This window comes from Lolium perenne, chromosome 2, assembly GCF_019359855.2.
Source record: "Lolium perenne isolate Kyuss_39 chromosome 2, Kyuss_2.0, whole genome shotgun sequence".
Taxonomy (NCBI): Eukaryota; Viridiplantae; Streptophyta; class Magnoliopsida; order Poales; family Poaceae; genus Lolium; species Lolium perenne.
Genome location: NC_067245.2, coordinates 146,333,451 through 146,355,274, shown reverse-complemented (window position 1 = coordinate 146,355,274; position 21,824 = coordinate 146,333,451). Strand labels below are relative to the sequence as shown.

Here is a 21,824-nt window from a genome sequence, read left to right as displayed (position 1 = left end):
CTAACATGATGACATGTGTTGTTTAATCGCAAAACTGTTGACATATGAATGGCGTTGCGGTGTGCACGTAACAGAAGGCCACAGTCCCCTGCCCGGTTAACGGTGCGGTGCGCATGGTGGATGGTGGCACGGCCACGGCCACGCCCACACCCACGAGGCCTGGCCACACGACAAATCCCCAACCCGACGGCATCTTCGCCGTCCCAGACACATTTGTGCTCCCCTTCCCTTCCCTTGAGGACTTGTTCATCGGTTCCTCCCCCTCCCCCTCCTCTCGCGCTCACACAATTTATACTCATCCCCCGACTACCACTGGCCTAGCTACTACGTGCTGCGCTGCCCCTCCGACGACGCCATGGCCATGGCCGCCACGTCGTGCGCGCTCGTCCCCGCCTTTGTGGCCGGCCGGCGCCGCGCGCCGCCCCGCCGCCGTGCCGCGGCCACCGTGGTTCGCTGCTCCCTCGACAGCAACGTCTCCGACATGGGTGTCAACGGTGAGGACACGGTTATTTGTGCTTTTAACTAACCCTTCTTTGCTAGTATTCTGCTACTGCAACAGAATACTAGATAAGACCAACTGGTTCTTGCCATGGCTTTCTGGGAATTGCCTACTGCTACGTTGTTACCTGAATTTGTGAATCGGGTTGTTAGCAAACCATGCGTCTGTAGTTAGCACCGCTTCGGTTGGCTCAATTGCGTTGCGCCTCGGACGGACGGACGGACTGCCCTCCGCACTCACTCACCAACAGTGGAAAAAACAAATCTTTATCTGTGCAACTGTCTAGATAAGAGGGATTTTGGCTAAACCTTTCCTTTTGAAAACTCAATTTATGGAGATGATGCTCTGTTTCTCAATTTATTTATGGATCAGCTGCATGCAGACCATGTGTTTGTAGTTTTGTCCCATTTCCGGCTCAACAGCCTCCAGCCCAGTGCCAATGACTGGAAGAAATCTTGATTTTGGGAGCTTTTTCTGCATGTCGCAGCGCCCAAGGGACTGTTCCCGCCGGAGCCCGAACACTACAGGGGGCCAAAGCTCAAGGTCGCCATCATAGGTGCCGGCCTCGCTGGCATGTCCACCGCCGTGGAGCTATTGGACCAGGGCCATGAGGTTTGTTCATCGATTCATATGCTTCCCTTCATCGGTAGCCAAAATTGTGTTGCTCCTGCTTTTCTAACCGTGACAAAAATCGGGGGTGCTGTGATGTTTGCAGGTTGATCTGTACGACTCCCGCACGTTTATCGGCGGCAAGGTCGGTTCTTTTGTCGACAAGCAAGGGAACCATATCGAAATGGGCCTGCATGTCTTCTTCGGCTGTTACAGCAACCTTTTCCGCCTTCTGAAGAAGGTACCATTTTCCGTACTCTTGGATGGTCCCACAAACACTTAGCATCAGCTCTTCTCTGGATTACCTTGAGTAACTATGGCCTATGGAGATGTTTAACATATTACAGCCTAATTTTTTCAAATCAAACACATGCATATGGTATGTGGTAGCACATATGGAGATAATATTATCCTTCCGTCTATATGAAGCATGTATATATGTTTTCCTTGTATGATTAGTACATGAGCTTCTTGTCCTAGTAAATCCTTGGTGATATTAGATTCTCTTGTATTTCAGGTTGGGGCTGAAAATAATCTACTAGTCAAGGATCACACCCATACTTTCGTGAACAAAGGGGGCGTCATTGGTGGTATGTTCATTTATCTATTAATTATTTATTACTTCTGCCAGTTTCTCTACATTTCATACAATAGAAAACTAAAAACATCCATTGTGTTAACAAAATTGAATATCGAACTTTGCAAAGGCATTTCTTGCATGTCCTCTTAGCGGAATGATTTCTCTTTTCTAAGCACAGAAAATGCTCCGTGCCGCATTGTGGATTTTATTGGACGAATCAATTGAACTGATTTTTTCTATATCTATTCACATTTAACCTAGTTTTCTGAATATTTCATAGTGCCTGCCTTGATGTGCAGAACTTGATTTTCGGTTCCCTGTCGGAGCTCCATTGCATGGTATACAAGCATTCTTACGAACTAACCAACTCAAGGTAATTACTTCAAAATTTCGTTTTGCTACTATGTACCTGTAATGGAGAACATGGACTCACATGAAATTAATTTTGGTTGTGAATTACACACTTCCAACATATCGCAAAATTCACGCCATGCATTTTGAAGATATCATGCCATGCTTGCAGTACCTTCTCCATTTCAATCTGCAATTATTCAAGCACCTAGTTTTTTTTTTCTAAAAGGGGATAGCACCGCCCTCTGCATCAACCGATGCATATGGCCTTTTATTAATTCAAGTACCTAGCTATAGTTTGTGTGTTCTTCTGTGAACATGCAATTTGAAGGCATACCTTTTCAGCCTATATGTCGTAACTCATTACTATACGAAAACTCACAACTCCTAGTTCATCAGCCCACTGTACAATCAGCTGAACTATCATTGATATTCCTGGAAAGCAGTTGGGGTTGATCACTCTGTGTGTGTTCTGTTATTGTTCTTCTATGCCGTGGTCTCATGGATAATCAAACCTTTGTAAAGTCCTCACAGATGCTGATTCGTGCAGATACCTTAAATAGCAGAACTTGTTTCATGATTGTTATGTATTCAGATAGAATGGTATTTGAATTTTCCCATGATAACTGTGAATCACCTGTTTGCGGTAAACTAGTAACAAACAATATATTCCATAACAGATTAAGTCTTGCACAATTTTGGCTGTCGCTTTAGTTCCCTAGAAATTATTTTATTACTCTCACCAATCCAAATTAATTGTCGCAGATTTAGACAAGGTTCATTGAACCTGTGACAACTAATTTGGATCAGATGTACATGATCTAATTGCGTGTATTTCTTTAAAATATTTGAATTGTATTGCAGGTTTATGATAAAGCAAGAAATGCAGTTGCTCTTGCTCTAAGTCCAGTTGTTCGAGCTCTTGTTGATCCAGATGGTGCATTGCAGCAAGTACGAGACTTGGATGATGTAAGAATTTCTCACCTTCCCGTTTCAGTTCTTTGGAAGTGTGCATATAGTTACTGCATTTTAAATTTAGAGTGTAGATTAATAGTGCTCTTGCTTATGTTTTATCCTCATCGCAAAGTGATTCCTCAAGCATGTGCATGTAGGGCACTGAAGAACCTCTATTCGTGAAGTATTTCCTTCATTATAACTTGTCAGTAGGTGATATCTTAATTTGAATGTAAATTTAAATGTATACCTCTTCAGGTGAGTTTCAGCGATTGGTTCATGTCCAGAGGTGGTTCTCGAGAGAGCATCACAAGAATGTGGGATCCTGTTGCTTATGCTCTTGGTTTCATCGACTGCGATAATATCAGTGCTCGTTGCATGCTTACTATTTTTACCCTGTTTGCCACAAAGACAGAGGCTTCTTTGTTACGCATGCTAAAGGGCTCACCTGATGTTTACTTAAGTGGCCCAATAAAAAAGTACATAACAGACAGGGGTGGCAGGTATGGTGACAGAGACCAATAATTCTCTTCAATTTTCTATGTAGTATAGACTGCAGTACCATTAAAAGTTTCATAACAAATCCTTCAGGTTTCACTTGAGGTGGGGGTGCAGAGAGGTTATCTATGAGAAGTCGTCTGATGGCCAGACCTATGTTAAAGGCCTTCGCATCTCCAAGGTTAGCTTTCTTTCCCTTCGTGTCAGGGTTTTATTAAGTGTGGTTACAGCTAGATCATACAAGGACGATATACAATATTGTAAACCAAAACCATTTTTAGCACTCATACTAACAAATTTCTACATCTCGGCATTTTAGGCTACGAGCAGTGAGATAATCAAAGCTGATGCATACGTTGCAGGTATATTTTTTCTTCTATATTTATTTTTTTGGACCAGCATGCCGAACCATGCAAGCTGAACTTACTAATATTTGATCTTCTGTTGGATGCAGCTTGTGATGTCCCAGGGATCAAAAGACTACTGCCGGCAGAATGGAGGGAATGGGATATGTTTGACAACATATACAAATTAGATGGTGTTCCTGTAGTCACTGTTCAGCTTCGCTACAATGGATGGGTTACTGAAGTCCAAGACCTTGAGAAATCAAGGTAACTCCAACAAGTGCTCTTGGTTACTTATTCATTTCTAGAATAGAATTTGTTTCACGAAGAACACATTTGTTCTCATGGATACCTTGAGAAATCAAGTTACAATATTCCCTGGCTTGACCCTGCTGTTTTCACGAGGAACACACTTGTTTCTGCTAAAGGATTGCTGTGCAAATCCAAATAGCTCTCTGAGTGTTTCTTTTTCTTATCCTTGATTTAGACAATCACAAAAGGCGGTTGGCTTGGATAATCTGCTCTATACTCCAGATGCGGACTTCTCCTGTTTTTCAGACCTTGCACTTTCATCTCCTGCTGACTACTACATTGAAGGACAAGGCTCCCTGATCCAGTAAGACTACCATTCAGAGCTGTTGACAATGTTCATTGTTTGACTGGTTGTTTTGATACTCTATTTATATTTACGTAAGCAACATAGTGAGCATTTAGTATAGTATAACGTCTAAATTCCATGCATCGGATCCGTTTCTCTCTGTAGATAAACTCACCTTGCACGTTTGCTTTACCTGCAGAGCTGTGCTAACTCCTGGTGATCCTTACATGCCATTGCCGAATGAGGAGATCATTAGCAAGGTTCAGAAACAGGTGAGCTTGTACATATTTATTTGTCAAACTACTACTATAACTGCTTGATGCAGATGATTTGCTATACTAGTAACTAAGCAAGGCCTCATTTTTAAAGCAGTTCAATAAATTGTGATTTATTGTGCCTCTGTTGATTCTTTTATCCTCCTATGAAAGCTCACCTTGATGCGAACACATTCATAATTTCGTGCAGGTCTTAGATTTGTTTCCATCAGCTCGAGGCTTGGAAGTTACATGGTCCAGCGTGGTAAAGATCGGACAATCGTTGTACCGTGAAGCTCCTGGAAATGACCCATTTAGACCTGATCAGAAGACGCCAGTTAAAAATTTCTTCCTGTCTGGCTCGTACACGAAACAGGTATTGTACATCTAAACCTTAAAGCATATCAACTGGCTATCTATTCTTAAATATAGTTTTCTGATTGTGTGGAGCCTGTGCACCATCAATTTGAAGAAGAGGAAATTGATTACCAGATGCTCCTGACATTGGATGATGCAAATCTTTAGGACATGGTAAATGAGACCATAAAATCCTGATCTTCTTCCATGTGTTTGTAGGACTATATCGACAGCATGGAGGGAGCAACTCTCTCTGGTAGGCGGACAGCAGCCTACATCTGCGGTGCTGGAGAGGAGCTGTTAGCCGTCCGGAAGAAGCTTGTTGTTGATGACAGCGAGAAGGCGTTGGGGAAGGTTCAAGTGCTCCAGACGAGTTAAAACCATATGCTGGAATGCCCAAACCATTCTGGGTTGTTGGTGATTGCCACAGCGATTTCTGTAAATCCTCTTTGAGCAATAGCTTTTGCCGCTGCCTTTGAGCCTTGACACCTTTGCCTGTCGCGTGTTCCCATCTCACAATCGCAACCAGGTGTCTAGGTGGCATACAGGATCACATCAGGCAGCGTGTATGTTCAGTTAGACCTTAGCCAGTCATTGCAATGATTGTTCTTATATAGTGCACATTTTCTTACAATTATCCTGGGAAATGTAAGAATTTTGTCTGGGGAGATACCACAGCGATGACCAGCGATTATATTATTTCTGTGGCTAAAGCCATTTCCCGATAGACTCTGTGCGATTGTTTTATGAGTCTCTGACCATGGTATTATATTTGGGTTCATGGAGAAATATCCGAGGACTGGTATAATACTAGGAACCGACCGCTTTTTGCGTTGTACAAGTATGTTGCAGAAAGTGGCTAGTTTGCTACTGAAATCAATGAGATTTTGGTGTTATATTTCAACAAGAGATGTCTACGCTGGCTGGTCACTAGGAAATGGAGCACTGATTGGGACAGTGGAGCAAATGCAAAGTGGCGTGTCACTTGGAAGGCCTCACACAACTGGATGTGATCATGTGGCAATGGCAGACTTGTGATCCGCGTGGAAGGAACGCAAACTGCAAATGGCGCCAAGCCTAACCTCCTGGGCATCTCCCCTTGCCTCTCCTCGGCTCTCCTGCGCAAAGGTGACTAGCTCTGGACATCTCTCAGGCAATCGTACTGCATCGTTTGCTTGATCACCTCCAATCTTTTTTTTGCTCCCTCTCGTCTTCCCGCAGAAGCAAAACCATCGACTCTGCAGTGTCAGGTGCGGCTCCGGCTCACGGGGAAGTGGCGGTAATGACAATGGCACACCACCGGTCGTCAGGGCGGCGGTCAGCGCCATCACGGAACTGCTCAGGGCCCTTTCTCCCAGCAAGAAGCCAAGGCAAGCTGCAGAATCCGACGATACAGAGTTGGAGTTGCCTCGCAGCGTGGAGGATGTGGTTGCCGTTCTTGAAGCTGATTACCAGCGTGCTTATTTCCTCACCGGTATATATGTGCTTTGCGGATTACAGTTTTATCTTGTTAGGACATGTGATGGTAAAAGAAAATTGAAAGCAAAAGTTGGCTTGCACTGTCAGAGCAAAATGGCTACATAATTTTGTGTCATTTCAGTAGAGTAGCTGATGTGCTCAAGATTGAATGAATTTCAGGGAACTTCAGTTTAGGCATATATGCTGAGGATTGTTTATTTGAAGATCCCACCATAAAGTTCCGTGGTACGCAACAAATAACACTAGAGTACTACCTAGGCACCGCCTATTTTCACTGCATTTCATGCACGGAACCATGTCAAGTAACATCGCTGCACCCTTATCCCCCAAGAACAAAAAATTGTGAGGCTAATTTTTTCCACGCTTGTACTCCGTAGGAAGGTCTAGATACTCTCAGAATCTTGATTTGCTAGTGCCCTTCTTTGACAGCCCTTCGCTCGAACTTGAAAACATAGAAAAGGTAAATTTTTGCCATCCACTGCAGCTATTTGTTCTGCCTAGTCATACCTGCTACACTGCAAGCTTGTAATTAGTCGTCATTTGTGCTTCCAAACTAAATTCATGTTTAGTCAATGTTTTGCATTTCTGAAATCTCATGATATGGCTTATACCAAAGTTTGTTTACCCCACCCTTTTCGCTACTTGCTGAAACTGTTGCAAATCATGCATGCAGGGTTTGAGGGTCGACACGAAGTTTGTCATAGCAACATGGACGCTAAGGTGCCCCTTCAGCATCATGACTTATCATTGAATATGTTACTAGTTATGCCGTTGTTTCTTCTGAACTTCACCCCATTCTTTTCATATTGGACTAATGTTTCTGCACTGTTTTAGGACATATTTGAGGCTCCCATGGAGGCCCCTCATAGCCATCAGAGGGAACACAACCTACGATTTAGATGAACAGTACAAGGTAATGTGAAATGATTCATTTTCTTCGTTCTTTCTGATCATTCAGAGGTTGCAAAAACAGTTCACTGTTATATCTGCACTATAAGTTACAGGTCGTTCGGCATGCAGAGAGCTGGGACGTCTCTGCCCTGGAGGCGATCGGTCAGTTATTCGTCTCGACTCCGAAGCAGACGGGCAGCTGAGCTCTCGAGTGAGGTTGCCACTGGTCAATCAACGATATCGCGAAGCTCACACGTCAATTCGGCAGTTCGAACCGTGTATAATCTTAGCTTTTGCTGGAAATCCCCGATGATTGTCGAAATTTGTTCCTTCAAATCCCTAATTTTGCCTCTGAATTCGACGCTACCCACTGAAATCCAGGAAAGGAAAGCCAGAGGACGTGCCCCCGTCGCGGCATTCAGCAGCTGGAGGCGGACGAGCGGCAATCGGGCGTATGGTCGTTGCCGCGTAGGATTCCTATATGGGAAAGGGTGCGTATGCATCAGTTTTTTAGTCCCATACTGCTTTGGTATGGTTGGATGAAGCGGTTCAAATAGACGCCAATCCGTGAGTTGATCGCCGGCGGGCGCATTGTAGGGGCTGAGTTTCATAACGTGTAGAATGTGCGTCTTGAACCCGGTGGAAGTCACGCGCTGCTGGCGTGCCAGGCAGCAACGACACCCGTTGTCTAAGGGTGGAACTGGCTCGGTCCCCATCCCCGGCCACCATAACAATCTTTTTGTCTCTCAAGGCCCCTGGCATAAATAATTGGACTTTGGCTAGGTACCTGTGGATCAGCACAACCATTTTGTCTCTCTCATCAGAGATAATGGTAGCTGGTCGAGAAGCTCATTTCACTTGCATCCACAGGCTGGAAAATCTCTATCATTGCCTAACTTATGAGTCTATTTAGGGTAGGTGTTCTTTGTCAAAGTCATTGTGATCATAATATTGCGAGGAAAGACACCGCTGAACTGGAAACAATATGCAAGCCCAAAAATCTTGGACGGCTCGAAATGCCAGATATTGAATGATATGGATGCGCGCTACGTCTTAGATGGCCTTGACTCCAATCGAAGGACCCCAAACGATGCTTGGGCTGGATCCAAGCTTCCCTATGATGATGCAGACATGACTCTTTTTAGGGCCTCAACCAAGATCGTCATTGGCGAAGGGGAGACTGCCTCCTTCTGGCACGACAACTAGTGTGACCGGGGTCCACTCTCTCAGTGGGCGCCTGATATTTTCAAAATCGCCACAAGGAAAAAACCACACGGTTGCAAAAGAGTTGCGACACAACAACTGGATCCGCTCGGTTATCAAGAATACCTCTCCCGCCCACTTTGCGCAATACATTGAGGTTTGGGATACCTTGCAGACAACCGCCCTCGTCCCTAAGAGACCGGACTCCATCTCTTGGCAGCTGTCCACATATGGGACATATAGTGCTAAATCTGCTTACAATGCTCAGTTCTTCGGTAGGTTCGATGCCAAGAAGATCTGGGCTGCTCATGCGGAGCCGGAATGCAAATTATTCGGCTAGCTCGTGTTAATTGTCGTAGAACGATGCGTACCCTTCTAGGGCATCGTTTGCATGTTTATATAGTGTAGGGAAAATCCCCCATACATGGCAAATACAAGGGTGGTATGTGTACGTCGGAGTACTACTCCGTACACGTACACATACGGTATTACATACTCTAACATCCCCCCTTAATCTGAAGCACGGAAGAGATTCAGATTACGCTTAAACTCAGCTAGACCCCTAACAAGAAGGGGCTTTGTAAAACCATCAGCTACTTGATCTTTAGTTGAAATGAACTTTATAGCCAGATTGTTGCTAGCAACTCTTTCCCTCACAAAGTGACAATCAATCTCGATATGCTTGGTACGAGCATGGAAGACAGGATTGGCAGATAGATAGGTAGCACCCAAATTATCACACCATAAGCAAGGCTTTTCTTGGAGACACACACCAAGTTCATGAAGAAGAGCTTCAACCCAAATTAATTCAGCAGTGGCAGTGGCATTGGCAAGAGCTTTGTATTCAGCTTCAGTACTGGAGCGAGACACAATAGCCTGTTTTCTGGCACACCAGGAGACAAGACTGGGACGAACAAAGATGGCAAAACCACCTGTGGAACGCCTGTCCTCAAGACATCCAACCCAATCAGCATCTGAAAAAGCACTCAGGAGAGTAGACCGAGAGCATATAAATGTGATACCAATGCAAGTAGTGTCCTTGACATAGCAAAGAATGCGTTTTATAGTCCAATGAGCAGTGGAAGGAGCATGTAAATATTGACAGACCTTATTAACAGAAAATGACAGGTCTGGACGAGTGAGTGTAAGATACTGAAGAGCACCAACCATACTTCTGTACCGTGTATTATCATCAGGGCCAAGAGGAGTACCATCATAGAGGGATAGAGACTCAGAAGAGGATAGTGGTGTAGGTGCAGCCTTGCACTCAAGCATATGAGCCTTAGCCAGAAGATCATGAGCAAATTTTTCTTGGGTGAGAACCAAGCCATTAGGTATCTTCTTCACTTCAAGACCAAGAAAATAATGAAGGTCACCCAAATATTTGATAGCAAAGTTATCATTCAAATCCTTGAGCACTGCAGAGATGGCATAATCAGAAGAGCTGGTCACAATAATGTCATCAACATAGATCAGAACAAAGATAGTGACACTGTCAACACCCGGATTTTTAAGTCCAGATGCCTATTATGCCATACATCGCAATCCCAGGAAGATTGTTTTTGCGAGACATAACAGTTGAATATCATAGAGTCATCATTTATTACAACACATAATTGTCTTACAACAATAGATCACATGACCAATATTACACAAATAGTTGATCTACATGATCAACAAACATAACAAGTAGCGGAAGTGTAGTAGTAGTGGACTATCTATTCCACAGGCAACACTTGACGTTAGAAGATGCTCCTAGTTATCGTAGACGTCCTGTTGTCCGTCATCCTGATACTGCTGCTCCTCTTCATAGTCTGGCATTTGAATAGCCAGGGACACAGCCATGAGTACTTTAAAGTACTCGCAAACTAATACTAATGTAAGTACTTATCAATTTTAGTAAGGGGTGCTAAGCTCTAGGTTTATTTGCATAAAGCCAAATTTAGTTCATAAACATTTAGTAAAGACTCCTCATTTTGCTAGACTAACTCAAGTGGGAACATTAGTGTCATTCCCACAACTCAGTTGTAGTTCAAGTCAATTCACCATTCAATTCAACATTCATTTTCAAGAAGAAAGTTCTGACAACGGAACAGTATGGCCTTTCCAATTGTCCGTAACCGTGGACACGGCTATTCGAATAGGTTTAACACTCTGCAGAGGTTGTACTCTTGTGCCACAACTTTTGATTACATCCGCCGGGGATAACCCCGAATCATCGTAACTCAGTACGCGGATCATCAACCATAACCTTTCACTTATATAACCTAGTATAGGCACCTCTCCCCATGAGCTTGGCCTCCCGGTGAAGACAAACCGTCAGCCCGGGAACTGCACAGGGCTTGGGTCGTACATTCACCTCATATTCACATCATTTCGCTCTTAACGGAGGCAGCCTCGGCATAACCCCTATGATGCTTGTTAGAGGGAACCCATACTAAACTACACAAGTTTCTAGTTAAGCCCTACCCATAATCAGGTATTGTGGGGGTACTTGTATAATTGGAATGGTATCGCATCCGAACCCAATCATCAGTTTTCATCAAAATTCACCAAGTCATTCATGTCATATTCACCTTCAAAAATCTTTCAAAGTCATTTCATTTCACATGTTCCCACGTAGAGTAGTCAATTTTATTCATTTAGCAATAGCAACTAGTCATGAGGGGTGCTATCTAGCTTTGTTTGCTCTAGTCTAATTTTGATGCTCTTGTGCTATTCTAGACCAAGTGAATCATGAATCAAAAAGTAAACTTTGAAATACAAAGCAAAAATAATTGCAAGGTAAAAACATAGGATAGGATCATTAAACATAATGTAATATGTAATGGTGCCTTGCTCTTGTGGAGCTTTGCATTAGGGTGGCTTGCCAGGGTATTAGCTTGCCTTGGGTGGGGTAGTGATCAAAGTTCTCTTCCTCCTCCTGGGAGTAGCCCTCCTCCTCTTGATACTCCTCGGTACTAGCGTCTATACACGAATACGAGGTATACAATCACCACACAAAACTTAAGTGCTAAGCTAAACACACCAAAGATTCACACAAGCCTATGCTAGCATCACATCCTTATTAGCATGGTGATTTACTTTGTTTTATTTTAAAGAAAAATAATTTCCTCTCATTACCATTATTTCTTTGGTTTGCTATTTAATTCTTTGGAGAAAATAATTTCCTCTCATTGAATCTTATTAAGATTTAATTTCTTCAAATAATAATAAGGTATGAATATATGTTGACCAAGGTCAACACTTCATATCTATTATTTGAGAGAATGATTTAAATGAGGTGCTACACCTCATGCATTTTAATAATAGCATGGTAAGGATTTAATATCACTAAGTAATAAAATATGAGGTTCATTATACTAAGGTCATTACCTCTTATTGAATTACTTAGGATCAAGATTTAAATGAGAGAGTAGCTCTCATACCATTTAAATAAATTTATTCAAATGAGTTAAATGGACTAGAAATGACCACATAGCCATTGTGTTGCTCTAGTCCATGATCATACAAACAACTATGCTATCTTTTTGCAGAAACAATTAGAGTATGTCAAATGTGATTTATGAGAGTTGGAATCAACCCAAAATCAATTATAGATAATTTTTAGTAATTATTTGAAGTTGGAAAAGGCCCTGCCTTGTTATTTTTGCTACTTGAATTCCACACAGAATCTACAAGTGAGACCAGTGGGGTTGTGTAGATAATTTCACAAGCTTTCCAGATATATAAAATTTGCTGGATTTGGTTCAGTGGATTTGAAACTATTCATATTTGAAAACAGTGCCAGTATTGAAATTCTAACCAATCCAGAAATTTGAATTCAAACTAACGGGCCTAGGCGGGAAAGGAAGGTGGGCTAAACGGCGAAAACTAACTGGGCCGGCCCAGCAGCGTGACTCACACGCGCGGGCCGCCTGACATGGTGGCTCCACCTGTCAGCGCCACTTAACCGGCGAAGCGGTACGAGGAGCGTGGGACGTCAGATTAGAGAGGAGATCGACGGCTCACAGGCATCGTTGTATCCGACGAGAGGCCGTGGCTCTGGCGGCGAGCCTAGGGGGTCGGAGGGCCTACCGGCGTTCCCGCGGTCAACGACGAGGTGCGCGGCGACGTTGGTGAGGATGACGATGCTACTGGTACAAGCGGCGAGGCGTGGGGAAGCTTGTTATCACCAAATTTTAACCGGATCAAGAGATGGGCCGTAATTGAGATGGGCTTGGAGGATATGCGCATGAAGTGTCTCTGAATCGGCCTTGTACGAGAGTTTGGGCTAGATTGCCCGTGTATCTGTATATTATGGTAGATTTCGTTAGAATCAAGAAATAGAGTTTAGCCCGTACACGGTTAGGTTTATTCCCGAATTAGAAAGTCCACGGACTATAAATATGTATCTAGGGTTACTGAGAAAGGAGGACGATCACGTTCACAACAAACACAATCTAGGCGCATCGCCACCCCTTGTTTCGAGGGTTTCTTCCGGGTAAGCATCATGCTGCCTAGATCGCATCTTGCGATCTAGGCAGTATACATTTATTCATTATCTGGTGTTGCTCGTACTGAAGCCTTGTTGATGGCGAGTAACACCCTTATCGTAGATGTTTTGGGGCTTGCATCGATGCTTTTCTGAATATGCTTGCTTAGCTACGCTACCCCTCGATATCTAGCTGCCTTTACACCCATCTTAGGTGTAAGGGCAGCATCTTGCTTGTTCTTTATTTAGTAGATCCGATCTGTTATAGTTGCTCCTTGTTCTCCAAGGATTAGTTTAATATCCGTATGGTTAGGCCTTGCAAACGGGTTGAACGATCCGGTAGCGCGTAAGGTATGGTTTGCCGATCCTAAAAGGGATGTTCCGGGAATTGACTTAATGTTGGTTTTTAGGCCTCTTTTAGGATTAGTTTTCCGTTATCTTACGTATCTGCTAGGCTCAACTACGTGTAGGATGTTCCGGTTATGCGGTGAAAACCCTAAACTGTCGTAGATTGATTTAAACTTTGTATTGATCAAGCAGGATCCCCATGTCATCGTAAATCCAACGTGAACCATGGGGCAATCGGCTCTTTGAGCCGATTCACAGGGCAACCTGAGAGCCGATCGGGCTCGTATTTAATGTTTACGTGTCTACCATGCAGGAAGCTAATCGAAGCAATCCAACACCTTCCTGACCAGGTATAGGTCAGGTGGCACGCCCTTGCGACCGTCAGGACGTGTGCCAGAGCATTTCGGGCCGTTGACCGAGGGACCAGGGCCCACCAGCAGTCCTGGGAGCCTCCCGGCTCTTCGTGTTGCTCGTCGCTGCTCGCCGGTGGGTTTTGGCAGGCAACACATTCTGGCACTCCCGGTGGGACAATCTGCAGCAACCACGTCAACATCTGCAGCTGAGATGTCGGACGAATCAGTCAAGTACGAAGATCTGCCTGAAGATCACAAGAAGAAGTATGATGAGCTCAAGGCTCTCTTCGAAGCCGATCTCATCGGCTCTTTCGAAAGAACCCGTTCACATGGCATTAGGTTCAAAGGATTCACACCCGAAGGCGTACTCGATGGAGTAGATCTGTCTCTCCCTTCGGAGGATCGCACCAGAGCCCTGCGCCAGGAAACTAATTATATGGTGGCTCATTCTCTACATCGTCATTCTGAGAGCCTGGTGAACGCTTTCGAGCGTGTTGCGCTTCGTGTGGTTCAGGAAATCATGAAGCATCAGTATTCTCCGTCAGGACCTGCCCTAGGGACTCACCAAGGAGAAATACCGTTCCACACCAGACCGCAACTGCCATTCACGCTTGCAGCTCCAGAGCAGCAGGGTTCACCGGCATACGTCGTCTACAAGGTTGGAGGTGATCCTGGCGATTACCAATTCCTGTACGAGCCGCCTAAAGAGATCTCACATGGATACGTGTGCACATATGTGCCGGACTGCAATAACTGGGCGTGCACGAACCAGATCACAGCAGGAGGGATTGCTGGAGCAGGAGGGAGTTCTGGAGCAGACGCTGATAAACAGGCGTGGCTAGCTAAATATGCCACCGGAACGAGTCATGAAAGCTCAGCCCCTGCAGCTCATACCGTGGATCAAATCAGTACAATCTTGAGAGATCAGTTTGGTATCCTGCCAAAGAGGAGGACAATCGGCTATTCCAAGCCGTATCCCAACGAATATGACCTGATCCCGCTGCCGCCCAAGTATCGGCTCACTGAGTTCACAAAGTTCAGTGGATCAGAAGGGTCTAGCTCAATTGAGCATGTGGGCCGATACTTGGCACAATTGGGCATGATTTCAGTATCAGACCCGCTACGAGTAAGGTTTTTCGCGCAGTCTCTCACAGGACCAGCTTTTGGGTGGTACACCTCGTTGCCACCAGATTTAATCTAGACATGGAAGCAACTGGAAGAGCAGTTTCATGTACAATATCACTCAGAAGCTACCGAAGCTGGCATTGCCGATCTGACGCAGGTGCGGCAAAGACGGGGAGAGACGGTGTCTGACTACGTTCAGCGTTTCAAGACTGTGAAGAACCGATGTTATTCGGTTCGTTTAACTGAGAAAGAAGCAGTCGATCTGGCAGTGGTGGGTCTCGCAGCGCCGATCAAAGATCTGGCTTTCCAAGTGGACTACAATTCACTGGCGCACATGGTCCAGAAACTGACATTGTATGAGCAGCGCCACCCAGAATTGTACCAAGACAAGTTCAAGCGCCCGATAGGCCTGGTCGAGGTAGAAGAAGTTGAAGACTCTGCAGAAGATCAGGAAGTCGCCGTGGGTGAATGGGCTCGGGGGGCAGTACCCGTGTCCTGCAAATGGGTGAAACAACCAGGGCCTGCAAAAGGGTTTGACTTCGATATAAGCAAAACTGAGCAGATATTCGATTTGCTACTGAAGGAAAAACAGCTGAAGTTACCCGAAGGCCATAAAATCCCTACGGTGCAAGAGATGAACGGGAGACCGTACTGCAAATGGCATCACACGTTCACCCATGTCACCAACGACTGCAAAGAGTTGCGTCGGCAGATTCAAATGGCGATAGAACAAGGCCGATTAATCTTCGGTCAGTTTGCCATGAAAGTGGACATATAACCGTTTCCTGGCGTCAACATGGTGGAACTCAATCACTCCATGAAGCGTCAGCCAGGTTTCTCTTTCGATGTTAACATGGCAGGTCCTGTAGACCGCCATGGCAAAGATAAAGAAGAAAGCAGTCACTCCCGTGGCAAGGATAAGAAGGAGGCCGATCCACGCGACCGGCCCCGATATGATGACAGACGGTACCTCACCGAGGAACAAGTGAGAAGCGTGCGGTATCAACGACCACTCTCCGCGCATCTCCTTAACAAATATGAGCATCAGTATGACGGACGTCGGCTCTACGACATGGATGACGAAAGATATCGTCGGTCTGATGCAGACAACAGAAAACATCGTCGTTATGATAGAGACGACGAAGGATATGAGCACCGCGCAAAGGGGAAGTCAAGAGATCAGGAAGACATGGACAGACACTGGGATTGTCCTTTCTTCAAACACTGCTGGGACTCAGGAATGAGCCTATTGCCTACAATCGACAACTGCCCAGAATGTAGACATCAGAAGAAGGGCGCAAATGAGGTTTCAGTGTTCAAGCGTCTAGGGCCTCTCCCACCTCAGAACCGACGAGCTGAGCCATCTCGAGAGGAAGACTTCGAGGAGTCAGAGGATGAAGAAGAAGATAGATACCACCGGCCAAGGTGGTGCCCTGACGGACTCAGTCATTCCCAAAAGCGTAGGGTTCAGCGGCTACGTAACTTGGAGGAAGCCGAAGCGCAGTACCTGTACACGTTGAGGAAAGCGCGACCTGATCTGGCCGTGAAAATTCAGCAAACGTTGGAGACGGAGACGCGCCTGCCAAAGAAAGAATGGCGCCCCAAGCAGACAAAAGCCGATGTGAAGACATCGGCTGATACAAACATGGTGTTCATACTGCCGCCGGAGTTTTGTGCTCCAAGAACTGAAGAAGTGCCAGTAGCACAGTTTGACTGCGGTCCACGACCAGTTATCTTTGAGAAGCCACGAGAGAGGAGCTACAGGCATTTGAAGGCCCTGTACCTAAGATGGGCAGCCTGTCAACAAGATGTTGGTCGACACGGGAGCGACAGTCAATATAATGCCATACTCCATGCTACGGCGTTTGGGACGCTCTAACGAAGATCTGATCAAGACCAACGTCACACTAAGCAATTTCAATGGCCAAGCATCAGAAGCGCAAGGCGTTCTGAACGTGGATCTAACCGTAGGCCGGAAAACCATCCCTACGTCGTTCTTCATCGTCGACAGCAAAAGCACCTACGCTGTCCTACTAGGGAGGGATTGGATTCACACCAACTGCTGCATTCCATCCACAATGCACCAATGCCTGATACAGTGGGATGGAGATGAAGTGGAGATCGTTCATGCAGATGACTCAATCGAAATCTCACTAGCTGGCATGAATATTTGGGATGCAGACGACCAAGAGCCGATCTCTGGAATCAGTTTGGACGGCTGTGAGCGCATCGAAGCTTCAAAAAATGGGATGAGGCTGGTCTTATCCACCGGCCTGACAGAGTAGCAAGACTAAAGTCAATGGACGCACGTGGCAAGGACGATCCCTGCGATCGGCCCCAAAAAATAAAAAGCAATGATCTCACCTCAAGCATGTCACGTAGTCGTCGTGGAGCACAAATAAGTTGTAAACCCTCATTGAGCAATGCAATGAAAAAGGAGGCCGATTCCAGCAAACGATCTAGCAGGTGACGGAAAGCTAGGATATGGGTTTACATCGGCTGATGAGCTAGAAGAGATTGACATTGGTCCTGGGGATAAGCCACGACCAACATTTATCAGCAAAAAGTTAGATCCGCGTCTGAGGGGCCTGATGATAGCTTTGTTGAAAGAGTACCCAGATTGCTTTGCCTGGGATTACACAGAGATGCCATGGTTAGATAGGAGCATCGTTGAGCATTGGCTCCCTCTGAAGAAAGGATTTCGGCCGTTCCAGCAGCGGGCACGACAGATGAAGGCCGAAATTTTAATAGAAGTCAAGAAAGAGATCGAGAAAATGTTGAACGCCGGGTTCATCAAGCCATGCAGGTATGCCGAGTGGATTTCTAACATCGTACCTATAGAGAAAAAGGACGGCCGATGGCGCGTCGCCATAGATTTCCGGGATCTCAATAGAGCCACTCCAAAGGATGAATACCCAATGCCGGTAGCAGAGACATTGATCAATGCAGCTGCTGGTCGTAAGATTTTAAGTTTCATGGATGACAATGCCGGCTACAACCAAATTTTCATGGCTCCAGAGGATATACACAAGACTGCATTCAGAGTACCAGGCTCGGTGGGCTTGTTTGAGTATGTAGTCATGACATTTGGACTGAAGAATGCCGGCGCAACGTACCAAAGAGCCATGAATTACATCTTTCATGATCTGATCGGCAAGTTGGTGGAGATTTACATTGATGACATGGTAGTCAAGTCTGTTTCAGTGGAAGGACACTTGGAAGATTTGCGACACGTCCTGGACCGAACTAGAAAGTTCGGACTAAGAATGAATCCAAAGAAGTGTGCTTTTGGTGTAACGGCCGGTCAATTCTTGGGTTTCTTGGTCCATGAACGCGGAATTGAGATTGGCCTGAAAAGCCAAGAGGCAGTGCGAACGATGAAGCCGCCTACCACGAAGAAAGAACTCCAGTGTCTCATCGGCAAAATCAACTTCGTCAGAAGATTCATCTCTAATCTGTCAGGGCGAATCGAACCATTCATGGGCTTGGTGAAGATCAAAGCTGACGAGGAGTTTCGCTGGGGGGCAGAGCAACAGCGAGCATTTGATGAGATTAAAGAGTACCTAACGAAGCCACCTGTGTTGGTTCCGCCCCAGCAAGACAGGCCATTCTACATTTACTTGTCAGTAGCTGACACTTCCATCGCTTCAGTGGTGGTGCAAGTTTATGATGGCCTGGAGAAAGTGGTTTTTTACCTCAGCAGAAGGATGTTGGATGCAGAAACGAGGTACCCTGAGATCGAGAAGTTGTGCCTCTGTTTGTTTTTCACCTGCACCAAGCTTCAGCATATCTTGCTGTCAGCGGAAATTATCATCATATGCAAATCAGATGTCATCAAGCATATGCTGTCGGCTCCTGTGTTGAAAGGCAGACTCGGTAAATGGATGTTTGCATTATCGGAATTTGATATCCGGTATCAACCTGCGAAAGCAGTCAAGGGACAGGCGTTGGCCGATCTTATTGCTGAACGAATAAACACTGATATAGCAAAGACAGTTCACGTGCGTGCATGGGCCATGTTCTTCGATGGATCGGTCTGTGAGGATGGTTGCGGCATCGGCATTCTACTCGTGTCGCCTCGGGGGGCAACATATTCCTTCTCCATCAGGTTACCTACCCCTTGCACCAACAATGTCGCTGAGTATGAAGCAATATGCAAGGGAATGGAGTTGCTATTTGAAGCCGGGGCAGAAGCAGTGGAAATTTTTGGAGACTCCAAATTTGGTGATTTCCCAACTCACGGAGGAATACAAATGTGAGAGCGAGTCGCTCTTCCCATTATGGATGCAATGCCGTGAGCTGATGGCACAGTTCAGGTATATAAATTTCAATTGGATCCCAAGGTCGCAGAATACCGAGGCGAACGATCTCGCACAGATGGCATCAGGATACAAGGACGTAGCAGATGGAACCGATGTCCAGGTGCAGTTCATGGAACCAGATGACTGGAGAGCCGATATTTTCAATTACTTGAAAGATTCGGCTCGGGGGCACCTAAACGGATAAGATACAAGGCCATGAAGTACATCCTGATTGGGGATGACATGTTCTACAGGACTTTGGAAGGGTTACTTCTCAAATGTTTGGGACCAGCCGAGTCCAATCGGCTCCTACACGAGGTACACGAAGGCGCCTGTGGAACTCACCAATCGGCTCATAAGATGAAATGGCTAATCAGAAGATCGGGAATTTATTGGCCCACCATGCTTGAAGATAGTTTTAAGTACTATAAAGGGTGTCAAGCATGTCAGAAGTTTGGGAGCATTCAGATGGTACCCGCATCAGCAATGAATCCCATCATCAAGCCTTGGCCATTTCGAGGTTGGGGTATGGATATGATCGGCAAAATCAATCCTCCATCGAGCAAGGGCCATGTGTGGGTGCTGGCCATTACAGATTATTTCACTAAATGGGTGGAGGCCGTCCCTATGAAATCAGTGGCATCGACAGATGTTATCAATTTCGTGAAAGAACATGTCATTCATAGATTCGGGATTCCCCAGACTATCACGACCGATGGAGGTTCGGTCTTCGTTTCTAAGGAGTTTAGAAAGTTCTGCGAGGATATGGGAATCAAGCTGATCCGATCGTCTCCATACTATGCTCAAGCAAATGGGCAGGCTGAAGCATCCAAGCTGATTAAGAGGAAAATTGACGAGTATCCTAGACGTTGGCACGAGGTATTGTCGGAAGCTTTGTGGGCGTATCGCATGTCATGTCATGGAGCGATAAAAACCTCGCCATACCATCTGGTCTATGGACAAGAAGCTGTATTACCCTGGGAAATCACGGCTGGCTCGAGACGGATTGCGTTTCAGAATGACTTAACTACTGAAGAATATGCAGCCCTGATGAGTGACAGCATTGAGGATGTAACGGAACTCAGACTATGGTCGCTTGAGAAAATTAAGGAGAACAAAGCCAAGGTAGCTCACGCATATAATAAGAAGGTGAGACCAAAGGAGTTCCACGTTGGGGATCTGGTATGGGAAGCTGTGTTGCCGTTGGGGACTAAGGATAAAGTGTATGGTAAATGGTCTCCAAATTGGCATGGGCCGTACAGAGTCGACCAAGTTTTGAAGGGCAATGCATACATGCTCGAGGAGCTGAGCGGCGAGAAGTTCCCAGTGGCCGTCAATGGCAAGCATCTCAAGAAGTATTTCCCAAGTAAAATATGGAGGCCGATGCACGAAATCGGCCAGTAAAAAAACATTTTCTTCCCAAGTATAGGGGTGATGGACAGTGGAATATGGGGGCCGATGCATGAAATCGGCCGGTAAAAAAAAAATTTCGCAAGTTACAGCCGATGCACAGACATCGACTTTAGAATAAAACAGCCGATGCGCAGCCATCGACTTTAGAGGTTACCGTTTGAATTTGGAGAAAGTCTGCTTGGACCTGTCAAATTAGGTAACTGAATCTGGTCTTATTGACGTTGCTTTTGGTGAAAGACCGATGCGTTGCTATCGTTTCTTGGTGCGTGGATTTACTTTGACAATCGGAGGAGTCAAATTGCATGAACTGGAGAAATCAAATTGGGAAACATTCTTCATTGATAGAAGGATTTTTTACAAGTAAGAGCCGATTGCTCTCAAAAGGATGATCTACTGCCTAATGCACTACTATTAGCCCTACTATTTCCTAGTCTAAGGGCCGTCGCTGCCCTCGTCGTCGCCGTCGTAGCTGCCGTCGGCGCTGCTACCGGCGAGCTCCTCGTCACTGCTGCCATAGCCCTCGACAGGGGACTCTTCCTCGTCATCGTCGTCGTCGTCGTCATCGGCATCCGACCCGGCGCGGAAGCGCTTCACCGGCGGCTCGTCGGAGGAGGTGTCATCCTCCTCTTCCTCCTCCTCGTCGGAAGAGGAGAAGCCGTCCCAGGAGAAGAGGTCGTCGTCGCTCTCCTCCTCCAACCCCCCATCCACAAGGAACTGGAGGTTGTCCTTCCCGTCGGTCAGGGAGGCATCGTCATCTGACCCGTCGGTGAAGACCCAATCCCTCTCGTCCCACCATTCTGGGGCGAGGGCTTCGTACACTGCCATCAGGTCGAATTCCGGCTCCGGCTCGCTGGAGGAGGAGGATTGGAAGGATAGGCCTGAGGAGGCAGAGGAGGAGGAGGAATCCATGGTGCAGGGGAGGGCTTTTTGCCGATGGCTAGTACGAAGCAGGGGGATGAAGAAGCGAACTGCTCGATGCGGTTAAATAAAGGGGATATAGTGGAGATTTAATGTTGCGGTGGTTTCCGAGGACATGGTGCCAAAACTGTCAAATCGTGCAGAGAAGTTGAGAAGGCAAGGCATCATGATGAAAGGATACTGTGACGGTTCTGCTCTGCCACGACGTGACCCTACGAAGAAAAAACAGAGTGGTTTTGAAATTATCATTACCAAAACCAGGGGGCATGTGTTAT

At 45.9% G+C, this 21,824-nt stretch overlaps 2 protein-coding genes across 4 annotated transcripts; both read left to right on the top strand.

The window, feature by feature from the left end:
* The first annotated feature begins 211 nt into the window (after positions 1-211).
* Positions 212-5,771, top strand: LOC127321959 (zeta-carotene desaturase, chloroplastic/chromoplastic). The gene is made up of 14 exons (XM_051350911.2): positions 212-494; positions 987-1,111; positions 1,215-1,349; positions 1,626-1,698; positions 1,988-2,061; positions 2,904-3,008; positions 3,252-3,496; positions 3,585-3,672; positions 3,811-3,853; positions 3,946-4,102; positions 4,323-4,451; positions 4,633-4,705; positions 4,899-5,063; positions 5,264-5,771. Exons 1-14 carry the CDS (start codon positions 356-358, stop codon positions 5,420-5,422), a joined length of 1,710 nt encoding a protein of 569 aa, XP_051206871.1. The 5' UTR covers positions 212-355; the 3' UTR covers positions 5,423-5,771.
* A 135-nt stretch (positions 5,772-5,906) lies between these two features.
* On the top strand, positions 5,907-8,164 carry LOC127321961 (uncharacterized). 3 transcript variants are annotated; one of them, XR_007864455.2, is made up of 8 exons: positions 5,907-6,172; positions 6,266-6,518; positions 6,683-6,748; positions 6,901-6,983; positions 7,197-7,243; positions 7,358-7,436; positions 7,528-7,692; positions 7,796-8,164. XR_007864455.2 is itself a non-coding variant. In XM_051350912.2 (7 exons), the coding sequence occupies exons 1-7, from the start codon at positions 6,110-6,112 to the stop codon at positions 7,615-7,617; spliced, it is 681 nt and encodes a 226-aa protein (XP_051206872.1). In that variant the 5' UTR covers positions 5,907-6,109; the 3' UTR covers positions 7,618-7,770. The 3 variants fall into 3 exon arrangements, 2 of the variants coding, with proteins under 2 accessions (XP_051206872.1, XP_051206873.1); XM_051350912.2 differs by lacking the exon at positions 7,796-8,164 and having other exon boundaries at positions 7,528-7,770; XM_051350913.2 differs by lacking the exons at positions 6,683-6,748; positions 7,796-8,164 and having other exon boundaries at positions 7,528-7,770.
* Positions 8,165-21,824: the final 13,660 nt, after the last annotated feature.

Coding starts and splice junctions, on each gene's coding strand:
- LOC127321959 (XM_051350911.2), top strand. CDS start 356: ATGGCCATGGCCGCCACGTCGTGCGCGCTCGTCCCCGCCTTTGTGGCC. Junction 1,699..1,987: donor CAAAGGGGGCGTCATTGGTG/GTATGTTCATTT, acceptor CTTGATGTGCAG/AACTTGATTTTCGGTTCCCT. Junction 4,452..4,632: donor GGACAAGGCTCCCTGATCCA/GTAAGACTACCA, acceptor CTTTACCTGCAG/AGCTGTGCTAACTCCTGGTG.
- LOC127321961 (XM_051350912.2), top strand. CDS start 6,110: ATGGCGCCAAGCCTAACCTCCTGGGCATCTCCCCTTGCCTCTCCTCGG. Junction 7,244..7,357: donor ATAGCAACATGGACGCTAAG/GTGCCCCTTCAG, acceptor GCACTGTTTTAG/GACATATTTGAGGCTCCCAT. Junction 7,437..7,527: donor ATTTAGATGAACAGTACAAG/GTAATGTGAAAT, acceptor TATAAGTTACAG/GTCGTTCGGCATGCAGAGAG.